The sequence below is a fragment of the Manis javanica genome, chromosome X (assembly GCF_040802235.1).
Source record: "Manis javanica isolate MJ-LG chromosome X, MJ_LKY, whole genome shotgun sequence".
NCBI classification, from domain to species: Eukaryota; Metazoa; Chordata; class Mammalia; order Pholidota; family Manidae; genus Manis; species Manis javanica.
Window position 1 is genome coordinate 99,216,140 of NC_133174.1, and position 18,048 is coordinate 99,234,187.

The following is an 18,048-nucleotide window of genomic DNA, read 5'->3' on the forward strand; positions in this document are numbered from 1 at the left end:
CATATGTCTTTTTGAATCTGAGAAGTTGTATTCTTTGGGTATATTCCAAGGAGTGGGATTCCAGGGTCAAATGGTATTTCTATTTTTCGTTTTTTGAGGAACCTCCATATTGCTTTCCACAATGGTTGAACTAGCTTGCATTCCCACCAGCAGTGTAGGAGGGTTCCCATTTCTCCGCATCCTTGCCAGCATTTGTTGTTCTTAGTCTTTTTGATGCTGGCCATTCTTACTGGTGTGAGGTGATATCTCATTGTGGTTTTAATTTGCATTTCCCTGATGATTAGTGATGTGGAGCATCTTTTCATGTGTCTGTTGGCCATCTGAATTTCTTCTTTGGAGAATTGTCTCTTCATATCCTCTGCCCATTTTTTAATCGGGTTATTTGCTTTTTGGGTGTTGAAGTGTGTAAGTTCTTTATATAGTTTGGATGTTAACCCCTTGTCAGATATGTCATTTACAAATATATTCTCCCATACTGTAGGATGCCTTTTTGTTTTGTTGATAATGTCCTTTGCCGTACAAAAACTTTTTAGTTTGATGTAGTCCCATGAGTTCATTTTTGCTTTTGTTTCCCTTTCTCAAGGACATGGGTTCAGGAAGAATTTGCTCATGCTTATATTCAGGAGATGTTTGCCTATGTTGTCTTCTAGGAGTTTTATGGTTTCATGACTTACATTCAGATCTTTGATCCATTTCGAGTTTACTCTTGTGTATGGGGTTAAACAATAATCCAGTTTCATTCTCTTGCATGTAGCTGGCTTGACATTATTTTTAATACAGGATGACTTAATGTAGGTACTTTGAGACTTCCCTTTTAGAAACAATACATTTTATTTTGGAGGGAAATAGCTCATTAAAGAGATACATGGATACATGGACAATTATTTTTCAGTACTTCAGCATTTATGAATGCCAAACTTGGACAGCGTATCTGCCAAACTGAAAACTTGGTCCTCTAAAATACATAAGTATTCCTCCTATAACAAAAATAAATTAAACTATATTGTTGACAAAACACAAATATTTGGTATAGGCCAATATTTGGTAAGTGAGCTTGCAAAATGAATTAGAATGTGTTTTAATTGTACAGAGGAACATTCTAGAATCCACCTAGAAACATTTGGCAGAACAACTGGCCTGGTGCTACTGAGGTTGTTCTGCCTCAAATGCAGATGGACAGTGCATGGGAGGGTGCTGAAGACTCACAACAGTCAAAGAATAGTTACTCAAAATTAATCAAAATTCAATATAGAATAATATACAGCAATACTAGAACAATCTCAACAGTTATTCAATGCCTGGAAATCAAGTTGTAAGCTTAGGACAAAAACCTCAGAAGAAACACTATTCAACATGTTTATAACACTTTGAAGATGAAAAGAATTCATCATTCATGGATGATACCTTGTGCACAAGTATATCAGTTGACAGGATATTGAGAACAATCACAAAACATACAATGTAAGAATAAATCCAAACTGTTTACCCTTCTACCATTCTCTTAAGTATTAAACCCAGACCCCCTTTGGCCACTTGTAGGGGTGTCTTTTCTTCTTTGTTCTCAATGTAAATACTTGCTCCCTGGGATACCAGCAGTTTTGCTTCTTCCACTCTCTCCTCATCACAGGCTAAGTGTCTGAAATTGAGGACCACAAAGACTGGTTAATAACTACCAATTCTCGGTAATGGTTAGGATTTTCTGAGAGGCAATCTAAATTGCACACCATTAGGTGGTCTAATATTGAAAAGTCATTTAATCAGGAAAGGAAAATCAATTTGCAGAAACAATGTTTTTAAGTTAAAATTCAGTGGAGTAGTCTCATAATACCAGATCATAAATCATAAATCAAGTCCTATTACAATAGAAGGAATCTAAATGCCAGACTAAGGAACAACTTCCTTATTCTATGGAAAGTAGAAGTAGTTTATACAAATATATACAGTAATTCATGGCTAGAATTTAGAAAAGCCCTAATTCATAATCTGCTAATAGCAATTTGTGTGGTTTAAACTTTGGAAAAGGAATTTAAAAGATCTTATCTCATTTGACCTTTATACACATCTTATAAGTTAGCAAGGTGTTATATCACCATTTTACAGTTAAAATTGTATCAGAGGTTAAAGTCTTTGCCTGTGATATCATGGCTGAGCAGTAACTGAGGGGCAACCCTTGTTAAGCACTTACAGTTTATCATGCAGGGTATTAGGTACTTTACATGTTATTTTATTTAAGCCTCATAACAATTTAGTGAGGCAGGAATTATTATTATAGATGTGGAGGATAAGACATAGGGTAATTTCTCCAAGTTACTCAATGTATGTAATATAATTGGTAAGTGGCTAAGTTTGGATTGGATAAACAGCATCTACTATTCCTAAATACTAGGCTCTTCCCAGGATCCTATAGATCAGAACTGCAGGAAATATTTTTAAAACTAAGAGTTAAAGATACAATACTTTTTAAAAAGTTGAATCTCACTTTAGACTACAAGAAAGACTTGAATTTTTAGTTCAAAAGTCAAAAGAAAAGTAGTCAAGTACTGTAGAAAAAATATCAAGGGAAAGGATGGCTTCAGGTAATACATATAAATGAATTCCAGGTGGATGGGAGTTAAATGAAAAACAGTAACTCTCAAACCAAACCAATGCAATATTAAAGAAAAAACCTACTATAAAATATAGGTGAATATTTAACTAATTTCAGTGTGAGGAAGGACTTCTTACTCATGAGGGAAGATTAATAGGTTTGACTACACTGAGGTTGAAAACTTGCGTTTTAAAAAAATCATGAACAACCTGAAAGGACAAACTGAGAAAATCATTTTCAACTAACATGGCAGAAGGTTAATATATTTATGTTGAGGATATTTAAATATCAGTAAAAATAAGTTAATTCCTCAAAAGAAACACAAAAAATTACAATTTAGAAATGAAATACAACTAATTGTAGGCATTAAAAAATGTTTAATTTCAGTGACAATGAAAAATGTAAATTACAACTATGAAACACTGCTTTTCATATACAAAAGGATATTTTCAGGGTTGGTGAGGAGGTAGTGGGCCCTCTTAAACTGCTGCTGGGAGAGTACAATGATACAACTCCTCTGGAAACAACTCAGCAATATATAGCAATAGTCTTAATATGTGTATATTTGTTGACCCAGCAATTCTATTTCTAGAAGTCCATACTAAGGCAATAATCAGCAACATACCCACAGACTTTGGTATAAAGTTGGTCAATGCAGCATAATTTATAATACTGAGAAACTCAAAAAAGTTTAAATATATAATAAGAGGAATAATTAAATTTTTATATATCCATAAAATGGAATTCTATAGAGCCATTCAAAAATGTTTAAAAAATATGAAATAATGTTGGTAAATGCTCACAATATACTATGAGGTGAAAAGAGTAAGATATAAAACTATATATATAATATGACCTCAATTATGCAAAAATATGTAAAATATGTACATACAGAAGACTAGAAGTAAATACACAAAAATGTTATCAGTGGTTATTTCTGGATGGCAAGATGATAGGCAATTTTAATCTTTTTTTGGCATTTTTTTATTAAGGTATCATTGATATACACTCTTATGAAGGTTTCACATGAAAAAAACAATGTGGTTATTACATTCACCAATATTACCATGTCCCCCCCCATACTCCATTGGAGTCATTGCCCATCACTATAGTCAGATGCCACAGAGTCACTGTTTGCCTTCTCAGTGCTACACTGTCTTCCCGCAACACCATGTGTGCCAATGATAATACTCCTCAATCCCCTTGTTCCTTCCTCCCCACCTATCCTCCCCCACCCCTCCCCCACCCCTCCCCTTTGGTAACTACTAGTCCCTTCTTGGAGTCTGTGAGTCTATTGCTGTTTTGTTCCTTCAGTTTTCCTTCGTTGTTTTACTCCACAAATGAGGGAAATCATTTGGTATTTGTCTTTCTCTGTCTTTTGTGGTTCCATATGAATTTTAGAATTATTTTCTCTAGTTTGTTGAAGAATGCTGTTGGTATTTTGACAGGAATTGCATTGAATGTGTAGATTGCTTTACACAGGATGGCCATTTTGACGATATTAATTCTTCCTATCCATGAGCACGGGATGTGTTTCCATTTATTGGTATCTTCATATTTCTCTGAATGTCTTGGAGGTTATAGAGATAGGTCTTTCACTTCCTTGATTAGGTTTATTCCTAGGTATTTTTTTTTTTGATGCAATTGTGAGTGGAATTATTTTCCTGATTTCTCTTTCTGCTAGTTCATCGTTACGGTATAGGAAGGCAACAGATTTCTGTGTATTAATTTTGTATCCTGCAACTTTGCTGAATTCAGATATTAAATCTACTAGGTTCGGAGTGGATTCTTTGGGGTTTTTTATGTATAACATCATGTCTTCTGCAAACAGGGACAGTTTAACTTCTTCTTTACTAATCTGGATGCCTTTTATTTCTTTGTGTTGTCAGATTGCCATGGCGAGGACCCCCCAGAACTATGTTGAATAAAAGTGGAGAGAGTGGGCACCCTTGTCTTGTCCCCAATCTTAAAGGAAAGGCTTTCAGCTTCTTGCTGTTAAGTATGATGTTGCTGTGGGTTTTTCATATATGGCCTTTATTACGTTGAGGTACTTGCCCTCTATACCCATTTTGTGGAGAGTTTTTTCTCATGAATGGATGTTGAATTTCATCAAATACTTTTTCAGCATCTATGGGGATGATCATGTGGTTTTTGTCCTTCCTTATGTTGATGTGGTGGATGATGATGATGGATTTTCTAATACTGTACCGTCCTTGCATCCCTGGAATAAATCCTACTTGATCATGATGGATGATCTTTTTGATGTATTTTTGAATTTGGTTTGTTAATATTTTGTTGAGTATGTTTGCATCGGTGTTCATCAGGGATATTGGTCTGTAATTTTCTTTTTTGATGGTGCCTTTGCCTGGTTTTGGTATTAGGGTGATGCTGACCTCGTAGAATGAGTTTGGAAGTATTCCCTCCTCTTCTACTTTTTGGAAAGCTTTAAGGAGAAGGGGTATTAGATCTTCACTAAATGTTTGATAAAATTCAGTGGTGAAGCCATCTGGTCCAGAGATTTTGTTCTTAGGTAGTTTTTTGATTACCAATTCAATTTCATTGCTACTAATTGGTCTGTTCAGATTTTCTATTTTTTTCTGGGTCAGCCTTGGAAGGTTGTATTTTTCTAGAAAGTTGTCCATTGTTCTAGTTTGTCCAGTTTGTTAGCATATAATTTTTCATAGTATTCTCTCATAATTCTTTGTATTTCTTTGGTGTCCATTGTGATTTTTCCCTTCTCATTTTTGATTCTGTTTATGTGTATAGACTTTCTTTGTTTCTTGACAAGTCTGACTAGGGGTTTATCTATTTTGTTTATTTTCTTGAAGAACCAGCTCCTGCTTTTATTGGTTCTTTCTATCATTTTATTCCTCTCAATTTTATTTATTTCTGCTCTAATCTTTATTATGTCCCTTCTTCTACTGACTTTGGGCCTCATTTGTTCTTCTTTTCCTAGTTTTGTTAATTGTGAATTCAGACTGCTCATATGGGATTGTTCTTCTTTCCTCAGGTAGGCATGTATTGCAATATACTTCCCTCTTAGCACGGTCTTTGCTGCATCCCACAGATTTTGCAGTGTTGAATTATTGTTGTCATTTGTCTCCATATATTTCTTGATCTCTGTTTTTATTTGGTCATTGATCCATTGGTTATTTAGGAGCATGCTGTTAAGCCTTCATGTGTTTGTGAGTTTTTTCATTTTCTTTGTGTAATTTATTTATAGTTTCATACCTTTGCGGTCTGAGAAGCTGGTTGGTACTATTTCAGTCTTTTTGAACTTACCGAGATTCTTTTTGTGGCCTAGTATATGACCTATTCTTGAAAATGTTCCATGTGCACTTGAGAAGAACGTGTATCCTGCTGCTTTTGGGTGTAGAGTTCTGTAGATGTCTGTTAGGTCCATCTGTTCTAATGTATTGTTCTGTACCTCTGTCTCCTTACTTATTTTCTGTCTGGTTATCTGTCCTTTGAAGTGAGTGGAGTGTTGAAGTCTCCTAGAATGAATGCATTACGTTCTAGTTCCCCTTTCAATTCTGTATTTGTTGCACATATGTAGGTTCTGTGTTGGGTGCATAAACATTTATAATGGTTATATCCTCTTGTTGGATTGACACTTTTATCATTATGTAATGCCCTTGTCTCTTGTGACTTTCTGTTTTAAGGTCTATTTTGTCTGATACAAGTACTGCAACTCCGACTTTTTTCTCCCTATTGCATGAAATATCTTTTTCCATCCCTTCACTTTTAGTCTGCATATGTCTTTGGGTTTGAAGTGAGTCTCTTGTAGGCAGTATACAGTTGGGTCTTGTTTTTTTATCGATTCAGTGACTCTATGTCTTTTGATTGGTGCACTCAAACCATTTACATTTAGGGTGATCATTGATAGGTATGTCCTTAGTGTGATTGCAGGCTTTAGATTCATGGTTACCAAAGGTTCAAGGGTAACTTCCTTACTATCTAAGAGTCTAAATTAACTCACTTATTATGCTATTTCAAACATAATCTAAAGATTCTTTGTATATTAGGTATCATATTCTGTATGCTTTGTCTATCCCTTGACTGACTTTGGGGGTAGTTGATTTAATTTTGCATTTGCTTAGTAAATAACTGTTCTACTTTCTTTACTGTGGTTTTATTACCTCTGGTGGCTGCTATTTAATCTTAGAAACACTTCCATCTATAGCAATCCCTCCACAATATACTGTAGAGATGGTTTGTGGGAGGTAAATTCTCTCAGCTTTTGCTTATCTGGAAATTGTTTAAGCCCTCCTTCAAATTTACATGATAATCTTGCTGGATAAAGTATTCTTGGTTTGAGGCCCTTCCGCTTCTTTGATTAAATATGTCATTCCATGCCCTCTGGCCCATAAGGTTTCTGCTGAGACGTCTGATGATACGTGATGAGCTTTCCTTTGTATGGGATCTTTTTTCTCTCTCTGGCTGCTTTTAATAGTCTGTCCTTATCCTTGATCTTTGCCATTTTAATTATTATATGTCTTGGTGTTGTTTCCTTGGGTCCCTTGTGTTGGGAGATCTGTTCACATCATGGCCTGAGAGACTATCTCTGTCCCCAGATTGGGTTCAGCAATTGCTTCCTGAAAGACACTTTCTATCCCTTTTTCTCTGTCTTCTTCTGGTACAATTTGGATTGGTCACACAGTTCTCAGTATTCTTTTATTCCTAAAGATCCTTTTTTCTCTGTGCTTCAGCTTCTTTCTATTCCTCTTTTCTAATTTCTATTTCATTTATTATCTCCTCTACCATATCTAATCTGCTTTTTAAACCCTCCATTGTGTTCCTCAATGATTGGATAGCCATCCTAAATTCATTCCTGAGTTTTTGAATATTTTGGTGTACCTCCAGGAGCATGTTTATGATTTTTATTTTGAAATCTCTTTCAGGAAGATTGATTAGTTCAGTCTCACTTGACCCTTCTTCTGGTGTTTGTGAGATTTTGCTTTGAACCAGGTTCCTTTGACTTTTGATATCTGTATGTGGTGCCCTCTAGTGCCCAGAAGCTCTACTCTCTGGAGCTGCTCAGCCCCTGGAGCGATGTTGGGGGGGGGCCACAGGGGAGTGGTGCTGGTGCATAGGGGGAGGGAGAGGTGTTTCCTGCTTCCCGGCTGCTATGCCTGTCTCCACTACCAGAACCACTGGGCCGAACACAGAGCTTTGCATGTGTAGCTGCTGTACATGGGGCTTCCCTCTGGCTGGCCTGACACCAGGGCAGGGTTTGCTGCTTTGCAAGCCAGGTGCAGGCTGGCTGGGAGGAAGGTGCAGCAGGCTGAGTATCACGGTGGGAGGGCCCTGGAACTGCGTAGGCAGCCAGAGGGATGGAACATCTGAAAATCCTGAAAGTTCCCAACCTGCTGGGCAGAGTACACCTGGACAATTTTTTCTACCTGTCTTTTCTCCTGAGCAGTAAGCTCTGTGCAATCCTTGCCCCTTTAGCAGCCCTCTCCCTGTTAGGAAGTCTCTCAGACTGCCCACCCAGAACAACCAGATATGGATCCCTGTTTTCCACAAGCAGCTGGCATCTCAGTCTCTCCAGGTATTCTGCCTGTCTTAGCTTCCCAGCCCCACTAATCACCAGAGCATCATGCAATGTAGGTTCATGCTCCCAAAGCAGATCTCCAGGGCTAGGTGTTCAGCAGTCCCTGGCCTCCACTCCCTTCCTGCTCTGTTTCTCTTCCTGCTGCAGTGAGCTGGCATCGAGGAAGGGCTTGGGTCCTGCTGGGTCATGGCTTTGATACATTACCCTGTTCCATGAGGTCTATTCTTTTTTCCAGGTGTATGCAGTCTGGCGCAGCCTTCTTTCCTGTTGCTCTTTCAGGATTAGTTGTATTAATTATATTTTCATATTATATGTGGTTTTAGGAGGAGGTCTCTGTCTCACCTCTCATGCCTTCATGTTTAATCCTGTGGCATTTTTATATACATATAATGAACTAGCTATGGGTAAGCCACAGACATGGGTTCCAAAGACAGGGAGAAGGAGGTATGTATGTCATCCTCAACCAGGTGAAGCGGGCAGCAGCTGGCAATTTTAATTTTTATCTTTATACTTTTGGTGCTTTCAGATTTCTTTGCCATAAACATGTATTACATTTATAAGCAGAATAAAAAAAAGAAATGATCTGTAAGAATTAGTGCAAGAAGGCTAATATCAGGTAGAATACAAATGACTGCTACTTGTCACTTACAGAGGAGTGTTACCCTCAGTGTCTTGGATGTTTGTGGATGCTTTGTAGTACAGAAGGATATGAATCATCTTCAAGTTACCCTTGGCTGCCGCCCGGTGCATTGCTGTAGCCTCATAATGGTCTTTAGCATCTGGGTTAGCCCCGCCTTCCAGTAACATGACAGCGATCTGGAAAGGTGGAGAAGTAAACAATGCAGGGATCTATTTGTGTTTGTGTACAGGTTTAGAACTCAAAAGAAGTAGTAGCTCAGAAATGGAAGCCTACCTCATGCCTGTTTTTGGAAGCTGCATAATGTAGGGGTGTACAGCCATTCTGATTGACAGCATTCACTTGTGCACCTTTTCCTAGAAGGGCTTTTACAATCTCATCCCGGCCAGCAGAAGCAGCAATATGAAGAGGAGACCAACCTGCCTGTAAGAGGTGGACAGTACAAAAACCAAGGGGGAAAAGGCACAGGAATTAATGCTAACATTTAGGCAGGGTTTATGAAGAGCTGCGTGTGAATTGTTTAAAAAATAACATTCTATTTCCCTCATTATGTACTGCAGAAAATTTGGAAAGCAGATGTATACAAAAGAAAAGAAAAACCACCCATAATTCCCTAACACAGAGACAATAATATGTAGATCTAATTCTAATGTTTTCTGAAATTGGGATCACAGGATATAAGGTTCAATGCATTGCATATTCCACAATTTCCACTTACCATTTTGTTGTGAGAATTTTTCTGTGTCATTCTTTGGAATCATAACCTTACTGGTTGCATATTATCTTATATGGATATACCTACTGCATTCAACCATCCCTACACTAAGTTGTTTTTATTTCTTTGCTATTCAAAATATCAATTCAGTGAAAAAAAAAATTTTCCATCCTATTCTTTAGAAGTCTTACATTAGCATAACCAATGACATTATAATATATCTCTATGTAACAAAAAAGGTATCTAAATTCTCATTATTCAGACAATACTGACCCCCCAAAATTCCAATATAATATAAGGCATTTGTAGTCTTATAGAGGTCACTGAAGTCAGCCTTAATCTATGTTTCCCTTAAATTACAGGGTATGAGTGTCAAAATTAACATTCTAAAATAATGCAGCCATGAGTCTTACGGTTGGTCCCTGGGGCCAAGCTGTAACTTCTTAGTCATAAAGGCTACAGTTTTGTTTATGAGGTTAATATTCAGTCTTCAGTAAATACCAGTCTGGAGTCTAAAGATAACTGGGTATTTATCAACTCTGCCTAGTACTCACATCATCTTTATCATTCACTGGCACTCCAAGTTGTAGTAAGAATTCAACAATTTCTGTATGTCCAGCTGAGCATGCCCAGTGCAATGCAGTTCTGCTGTCCTACATGGGGAAAGAGAAGCAATACAATCACCATTCTTGAAGAGAAATAACAAGAACTAAGGCAAGAAGGCAGAAAAAATTAATTTGGGGGTCAGCAAACCTAGTTTGGAAACAAGAAATGGAGAGCACTGGATCCTCAGGTAGGTAATGTTAAACCATTTACTTATTAGAGTAAGAGAGCACAAGGTTTTAGTAATATGGGGAGAATACACTGATGAATGTAAGTATTTCTGGGCAAAATAAAAAGCCATGAAAGCAGAAGAGCAAAAAACTGATTTCAATGCTTTGGCACAAATAGAACTTGGGCTGTTTACTATTACAGTATTTATGTCCTTCTATGCTGGACACTGCTAGGAGTTTTACATGCATCACCTCACTTAATCCCCATGATTTTGTACAGTGGATATTATCCCCATTTTACAGATGAGGCTACTAAGACTCCTCAGGGTGAGCAACTTGTTCAAGGTCACACAGCTAGAAAATGGCAAAGTTGAGACACAAATACCTGTCTGACCCTGAAATTTCTAGGTGCTCTAGAAAGAATAGATGAATCCTATGGGAAAGAAACATTCTTAAAACTAGTTGAGATTATCTGTATAACCATTTAAAATATATACCATACAAAGAATTAGAGAGCAACATTACTTAAAAAAAATAAGCTAGGAATTAGTCAGGTTTCTCAAAAGGAATCTCTTTTTGCACTGACTGCTATATTTCTTAGCCCTATGTAAAAGAAAATGGTATTTTAAACTTTATTATAAAAAACTTCAAACACATAAAAATAGAGGGAATATAATATATGACCATCACCTAGGCTTAAAAGTTATTTTGCCAGGTTTGCTTCATCTAGTTTTTCTCCCTGTTGAGGTTTTTAAAAACAAATCCTAAATATCATGACTTTTCATCCTTAAATATTATTTCAGTATGTAAAAAATAAGGATACTTTCCTACATAGCTATGAGACCATTACATCTGTTAAAATTAACACTAACTCCTTTATAATATATAATACCTAGTCTGTATGCAGATTTCCCCAACTGGTGCCCAAATGTCTTTTTGCAGTTGGCCTGTTGTAGTCAGTATCCATACAAGGTCCATAAGTATTTGATTATTAGGCTTCTTAAGGCTCTTTATCTTGAGTAACTTCTCCCTTTCTTAAGCCATTGACTTGAAGAATGGCTGTATTATTGAATCTTAATTTAATATTATTAAATTAAATTTAAAGTATTAAACATTACAGACCACAACGGAAGTTGACTGCCATTTTCAGGTTGGGCAATAAAGGAAAATTCCAGAAAAAGTCTGACTTCTAGTCTTCCTGAAGACATTAAATGCAGATTTATAAATACATGACACTGCCCTGTCAGTGCTTAGCACAGTTCCTATCAAATAGGATGCAATGTATAAATATTTGTTAGTTTACTGAGGGCACCATTGATCTTTCTAGAAACTCTGGGTGAACGCATGAAGGTCCTTTGAGGAGGAGGGCAGAAACACTCGCGAAGTCCATTCACTGTTTGTTCCTCCTCTGCCTAGAATGTCCATTCATGCCCCAGGAAAATCCCACTCCGCCTTCAAGGTCTAACCAACCTTCCTTCTTTTGCAAAGCCTTTTCCAATTACAACACTCGCATTTTTAAGGGAGATTAAATCATGTTCTCCCACGGACATACGATTTGAGATTACTTAATGTTTGCCTTCCCCGCTCGACTGTATCCCCAGCTCCTAACAAACTGCCTGGTACACAAGAGGTGTTCGGTTACACCGTGTTTCATTGAATAAAATCACTAGTAAAAGTAAAACCAATTTTTTTAAAAAAGCTTTTCTCCTTACAGATACCTCACAGATTGGACATTTCTGAGAAACGCGTTAACGTTCTAGAAATATCCAAAATTCAGTGAGCTAAATACTGGGCCAAAAAATATTTGAGGTTTGCGGGGCTAGACCCTGCCGCCGGATTCCGAGTCCTGAGGTGACCCCGGGGGGCGGCGGGGGCAGCGGGGGTGGAGATCTGGCCCTCGCGGAACCAGCCTCCGCTTGGGCAGGGCCGCCACGTTGGACTTCGCCGCCGCCGCCGCCGCCGGAGGACACGCTCCAGCACGGCTTTACCTGGTCAGTTCTAGTAGCCAGGGATTTATCGGCCAGGATCCTCTCCTTCAACTCCTCCAGCTTCCCGCTGTAGGCCAGATTGCAGACCATTAGGTTAGACACACACCCCTCCATTTCGCTTACCAGTATCTCTATGACGCATCACCACTGACGCCTCCCGTCTCCGGCTCCAACTGCCAATCAAAAGAGCTGGTAGGGCTCCACCAGTCACCCATCTTCCTCGTTTGTTTGCTTCTTTTCCACCGCGGGCGTCTCTGGGAGTTGCAATGCAAGCGTAGTTCCGAGCGGGGAGACGCCTTTGCCTCTCTCTCCTACTCTGCTCCTAGCAGAACGGAACTTCAAGTCCCAGGATCCCTTGCGGCCTCCGTAGTCAAGTGGCCGGTGGAATTGGCCCACGATGACAGCTGGAGAATGGAGTCAGGTACGGGGAGCGGCTTCGTGTGGAACTGGGGTGGGTGGTCGCTGTTGGGGCATTGAGTCAGCCACGCGAAACGGGTGCTTGGGTCTTAGCAAGAGAGTTAATGGGAGCCTGAAGGTCCTGTTCCACGGGGGCCCTGTCTTGCAGTAGCAGTCGAAAAGGACAACAGTAGGAGCTGAGTACTACCCCCTAAGTTCCTCTCAGTGCCTCTGGCTACTCTCCCCCTCTCCCTGCCGCCGTCAAAAGACTGGAAAGGAGTAGGGATTAATTATTATGACATCTCGGCGTAGTGGCATCAGGGCAGAACTCTGTCACAGCAGTGATAGCATATGACACCGTTGTAAGGTGATGTGCCAAGGTGATGCCAAAGGCAGGATGTGAGGCCATAGGAGCCACTTGATACCTAATTGACCTCGGTGAGTCCATGGCCTGGTGACACCATGCTTGATGAGCGTCATCTTGATACTGTGGTATGGTGCTGGTCCTTTAATTTAAGAATAATAACGATGACATCGAGGCTTTGCTAGAACTATTAAGCTAATAATGCTTCTATTTATGGAAATCCGAAATAAATAAAACAGCAGAGAAGATGCAAGGCTTATCCTTTATAGGGCATATCCAGGACGACATTATGCTAAAACTATGGTAATGATAAGAATACACTCAGGAGACTGATTATGTTTATATTTATCCTGTTGTGGTGTAGAACTGGGCCTGACAAACTTTGTGTAAAGAGCCAGATAGTAAATATTCTAGGCTTTGCAGGTGAAAAGGCAAAATTGAGGATAATTTGTAAGTACTTATATAATATAGAAAAGAAATTTCAACAAATGTTTAATGATGAAATTCAAAATACAATAATAATTGAGCACCTCTTTTGTAATACAGAGCTACTTAAGAATAATAGAATTCTTTTTTTGTGGGATACCATTTTGTTTCATTGAGGCTCACAGTCAATGTTCCCAATTATCAAAATCATTCCAAATGTCCATCTGTTAATGTTGATCTGTGATGAGATGTTTTTTTTACCTATTTCATCTTTTTGAATGCCTTTTCTCATAGACAGTTACTGCCAAATACTATCAACCCACTAACATGTCCTTGTTAATTTTTATTTAAATACTTTTTAAAATTTCAGAATAGCTTTAGATTTATAAGAAAGTTGCAAAGATAGTGCTCAGTTCCTTTGTACCATTCATCTAGTTTCCCCTACTGATCTTTCCCTATTTTAACACCTTTATTGAGATATATTTTGCATGTCATAAAATTCACCTATTTCAAATGTATAATTAAATGATTTTTAGTGACTTTACTGAGTGGTGCAGCCATCACCGTAATCAGTTTTAGAACATTTTCACTCCCCCAGTAAAATCCCTCTTGCTTATTTACAGTTAATCCTCATTCCCAGTCCAATTCCCAGGTAACCACTAATCTATTTTCTGTCGCTAAAAATTTGCCTATTCTGGACATTTCATCTAAATAAAATCATACAAAATGTGGTCTTTTGTGCCTGGCTTCTTTCACTCAGCATAATATTTTTGAGGTTCACGCATATTGTAACATGTATCAGTACTTAATTCCTTTTTACTACCAAATAGTATTTTCATTTCATGGATGTAACATATTTTGTCTATCTTCTCACTAGTTGGTAGACATGTAGGTTGTTTTCAATTTTTGGCTATTATGAATAATGCTGCTAAGAACATTTGTGTGCAAGTCTTCATGTGGGCATATGTTTTAATTTCTCTTTGGTAGATATCTAAGGGTGGAATTACTGGATCATATGACAAATTTATGTTTAGCTTTTTAAGAAACTGCAAGTCTGTTTTCCAAAGCAGCAGCATAATTTTGCATCTTCACTAGGGTTTCTGTTTCTCCCCATCCTCACCATCATTTGTTATTGTCTGTCATTTTAGTATAGCCATTCTACATAGGTGTGAAATGATATCTCATTGTGGTTATTATTTGTATTTCCTTAATGATTAATGATCATGAGCATCTTTTCATGTGTTTATTAGTCATTTATATATCTTCTTTGGTGAAGTGTCTGTTCATATATTTTTTCCATTTTTTTTCCATTTTTAAATTGAGTTATTATTTTGTCTGTTTAGTGTTGAGTTGTAAGAATTGTTTATATATTCTGGATGCAAGTCCCTGTCAGATATATGATATGTCAGTATTTTCTTCCAGTCTGTTGCTTGTCTTTTTATTTTCTTAATAGTGTCTTTTGAAGTGCAAAAGTTTTGGATTTTGATGAGGTCAAATTTACCATTTTTTCTTTTATGGACCATGTTTTTGGTCTTGTATACTTAGATTTTCCAAAAATTTACAATTTAGTGTTTATTAGTATATTTTAGTGTTGTGTTACCATCACCACAATCTTATTTAAAACATTTCTATCACCCCGGAAAGAAACCTCATGCCCATTTTCCATCACTTCCCATTTCTACTCCCAGCCCTAGCAACCACTGATCTATTTTCTGTGTCTCTGGATTTTCATTTTCTGGGTTTTCAGGCAAATAGAATTATATAATATGTGGTCGTTTGGGTCTGGTTTCTTTCACTTAGCATAATGATTTTAAAGTTTATCCAAGTTTTAGTATGTATGTATCAGTACTTTGTTGCTTTCTATGGCTGACTAATATTCCATTTTATGGCTATGCCACTTTTTGTCCATTTATCAGTTGCTAGGCATTTGAGTGGTTTCTGTCTTTTAGTTATTATGAATAATGCTGCTATAAACATTCGTGTACAAATTTCTGTGCAGATATATGTTTTCATTTCTCTTGGTACATAACCTAGGAGTGGAATTCCTGGGACATATTGGCAACTGTGTGTTTAACTTTGTGAGGAACTACCGGACTCCGCTAGAGTGGCTGCATGATTTTCTCTTCCCACCAGGATTATATGAGGATTCAAATTTCTCCACATCTTTACCAACACTTCTTAATGTCTATCTTCCATATTTAGCCATTCTAGTGGATGTGAAGTAGTATCTCTTTGTGAGTTTATTTTGTTGTTTTGACTTGTGACAGCATGGTAAGTATATAAAGCATGTGTACTTGTGTTTCAAACATGTTAGCTATCAAAATGACTTTCCTACAGTATAAGTTTCACATAGAAGTGCTGTTTTGTTTTTTAATTTTAAGTTGAATTAGTTAAGAAATGTTATTTAGTCTGCAGCAAGAGCTAATTTCCAGAGCCATTCAGTGTTTGACAGTGGTTAAAGGCAGTTATTCCAACAGTCAAAAATGTAAAAATCATTCCTACCTTGCTTACAATATGAAAAACATGAAGTGGACTTAATTTGGTCTGCCAGATGTAGTTTGCTGATGGGTGGTATAGAATGAAAGTGACCTGTATGTAGCAGGTGTTCAGTAAATACTTATCCAGTTGATTACAGAGGTACAGAGGGCCTGTTTTGTGGTATTCACAAAGGATTGGGTATGGTAACTTTTCACCATAATAATACATCAGTTGAATGTGATTGCCCTAGAAACAGCTGAACAACAACCCAAGTGCCTTTCCTACTGAGGGACTTGGTAATCTTCCTTTATAGACAGTATGTTATACTTTTATTTATTTGACATGACATGGTGTTTAGCTTTCAATTTTGAGTCCCTTAAGGCCAAGGGTGAGGTACCCCTTGACTTTTTGAAAGCTGTCAGACAGATAGATCTCTAAGGGAGAAGGCCTCTTTTCTTTTGTTGCTGGCCCCAAGTTACAGATGACCAATGTGGTTGCTGTTTATCTATGAAGAGTCAGTGGGGACCTGTTAGGACTCCCTTGGTGATCTTGTGATTGAATGTTTCCTAATGCCTTTTCTATAGGTCACCTAGATTTTAGGTCCTAGAACAGCCAAGTTCATCATCTACACTTGAAGAATATGGCTAAGAATCTATTCATAGATCACATGTATTAGATATTTGCCTTATCTCATTTATTCCTTCACAATAGCCCTATGACGTAGGTACTGTCATTCCCCAGGCCCCACCTTTTAAAAAATGACAATGCAGGCACAGAGAATTGAAATAACATGCCTAAGGTTTGCACAGTTTAGTAGAAATTAGAGCTGAAGTTGAAATCCAGGACTATTATACACCAAGGCTTCTAACACCTAACCACTGCAACATACTACTCAATATAGGTGAAGATGAAATTATATGTAAATGCAAACCTCAGATCATGCAATGATAATTTATGCAATTCTTTGGGCTGTCATTCTACTTATGATTGTGGGGAAATGACATTTTTCATGCCCTAGGGCAATGCTGTCCTATAGAATTTTTTGTGATGGTGGAAAAGTTCTACATCTATGCTGTCTAGTATGATATATTAACCTTAAAACTGAAACTGTCAGTTATTTTACCAGCAAAAAACGAGTTTATTTGGGAATAGCAGAGAGCCGCAATTTGGGACATGCAAGCTTAAGGCAAAACCTAGGCAAACCTGGATAACAAAGGAGAAGACTGCTCTTTTACAGAGGAAAGTGGGGAGGTGAGAGGGGCTGTTATAAACAAGAAGTCCATTGGAATAAACAAAGCATTTGAAGTGTAGTAATTTCTCACTGGATGAGTTGTGATAGTATCTCATTGGTTGAGCTGTCGCCAGGTGAGGAGAAAATCATTCTTCTTCCTGCTGGGGTAGTAAAGTATAGGCTTCTTCCTGCTGAAATGTCAGGTACATCTCCTCCTGTTGGGGTCTACAATTGAGGACAAGTGATAGACTCAATATTTTACCCAGTGCAAATACTCTTTCCATAGCACAACTGGAAATGAATATAGTGACACAAACTTGAAGACACCCTACACAGAATGTATGTAAATCAATTAACTGTATGACAATCACAGGAATAGGTACGGTGTTATCCAGAATAAAACATCTCCATTCCCACCACTTGTTAAATAAAGTTTGAACAACTGGCTGAAAGACCATTTGCAACTGATTTTTCATTGTTTGCAGATGTAATTTGTTTACGTGGTTTATTGCAAACACTTTGCAGTTGCCAGTTGCCTGGTTTAAGATGAGATTTTTTAATCTGTGCTCTAATATTTTTTTAAGCACATTTTTTTTTAATTTAGGTATCACTGATACACACTCCTAAGAAGGTTTCACAAGAAAAACAATGCGGTTATTACATTCACCCTTATTATTGAGTACCGCCCATACCCCATTGCAGTCACTGTCCATCAGTGTAGTAAGGTGCCACAGAGCCCCTATTTGTCTTCTCTGAGCTACATTGTCTTCCCTGTGACTACACACACACCATGTGCACTAATCATGATACCCCACAATCCCCTTCTCCCTACCTCCTGAACCTCCCTCCCCCACCCCTCCTCTTTGGTAACCACTAGTCCCTTCTTGGAGTCTGTGAGT

General features: G+C 37.8%; 2 protein-coding genes across 4 annotated transcripts in view; one reads left to right on the forward strand and one right to left on the reverse strand.

Moving 5' to 3' along the window:
* Positions 1-812: 812 nt before the first annotated feature.
* On the reverse strand, positions 813-12,407 carry PSMD10 (proteasome 26S subunit, non-ATPase 10). Of its 2 annotated transcripts, none has more exons than XM_017657252.3 (5): positions 12,255-12,407; positions 10,048-10,146; positions 9,055-9,201; positions 8,791-8,957; positions 813-1,636 (listed from the first exon to the last, which is right to left on the reverse strand). In XM_017657252.3, the coding sequence occupies exons 1-5, from the start codon at positions 12,366-12,368 to the stop codon at positions 1,483-1,485; spliced, it is 681 nt and encodes a 226-aa protein (XP_017512741.1). In that variant the 5' UTR covers positions 12,369-12,407; the 3' UTR covers positions 813-1,482. The 2 variants fall into 2 exon arrangements, with proteins under 2 accessions (XP_017512741.1, XP_073084076.1); XM_073227975.1 differs by having other exon boundaries at positions 1,497-1,636; positions 8,870-8,957.
* Positions 12,408-12,542: 135 nt separating this feature from the next.
* The window catches only part of ATG4A (autophagy related 4A cysteine peptidase), a 62,006-nt gene continuing 56,500 nt past the window's right edge, over positions 12,543-18,048 (forward strand). For both annotated transcript variants that reach the window (XM_073227971.1, XM_073227972.1), the window contains exon 1: positions 12,543-12,675. In XM_073227971.1, the coding sequence (XP_073084072.1) occupies positions 12,666-12,675 (10 nt within the window). In that variant the 5' untranslated portion in view covers positions 12,543-12,665. The remainder of the gene's footprint in view (positions 12,676-18,048) is intronic.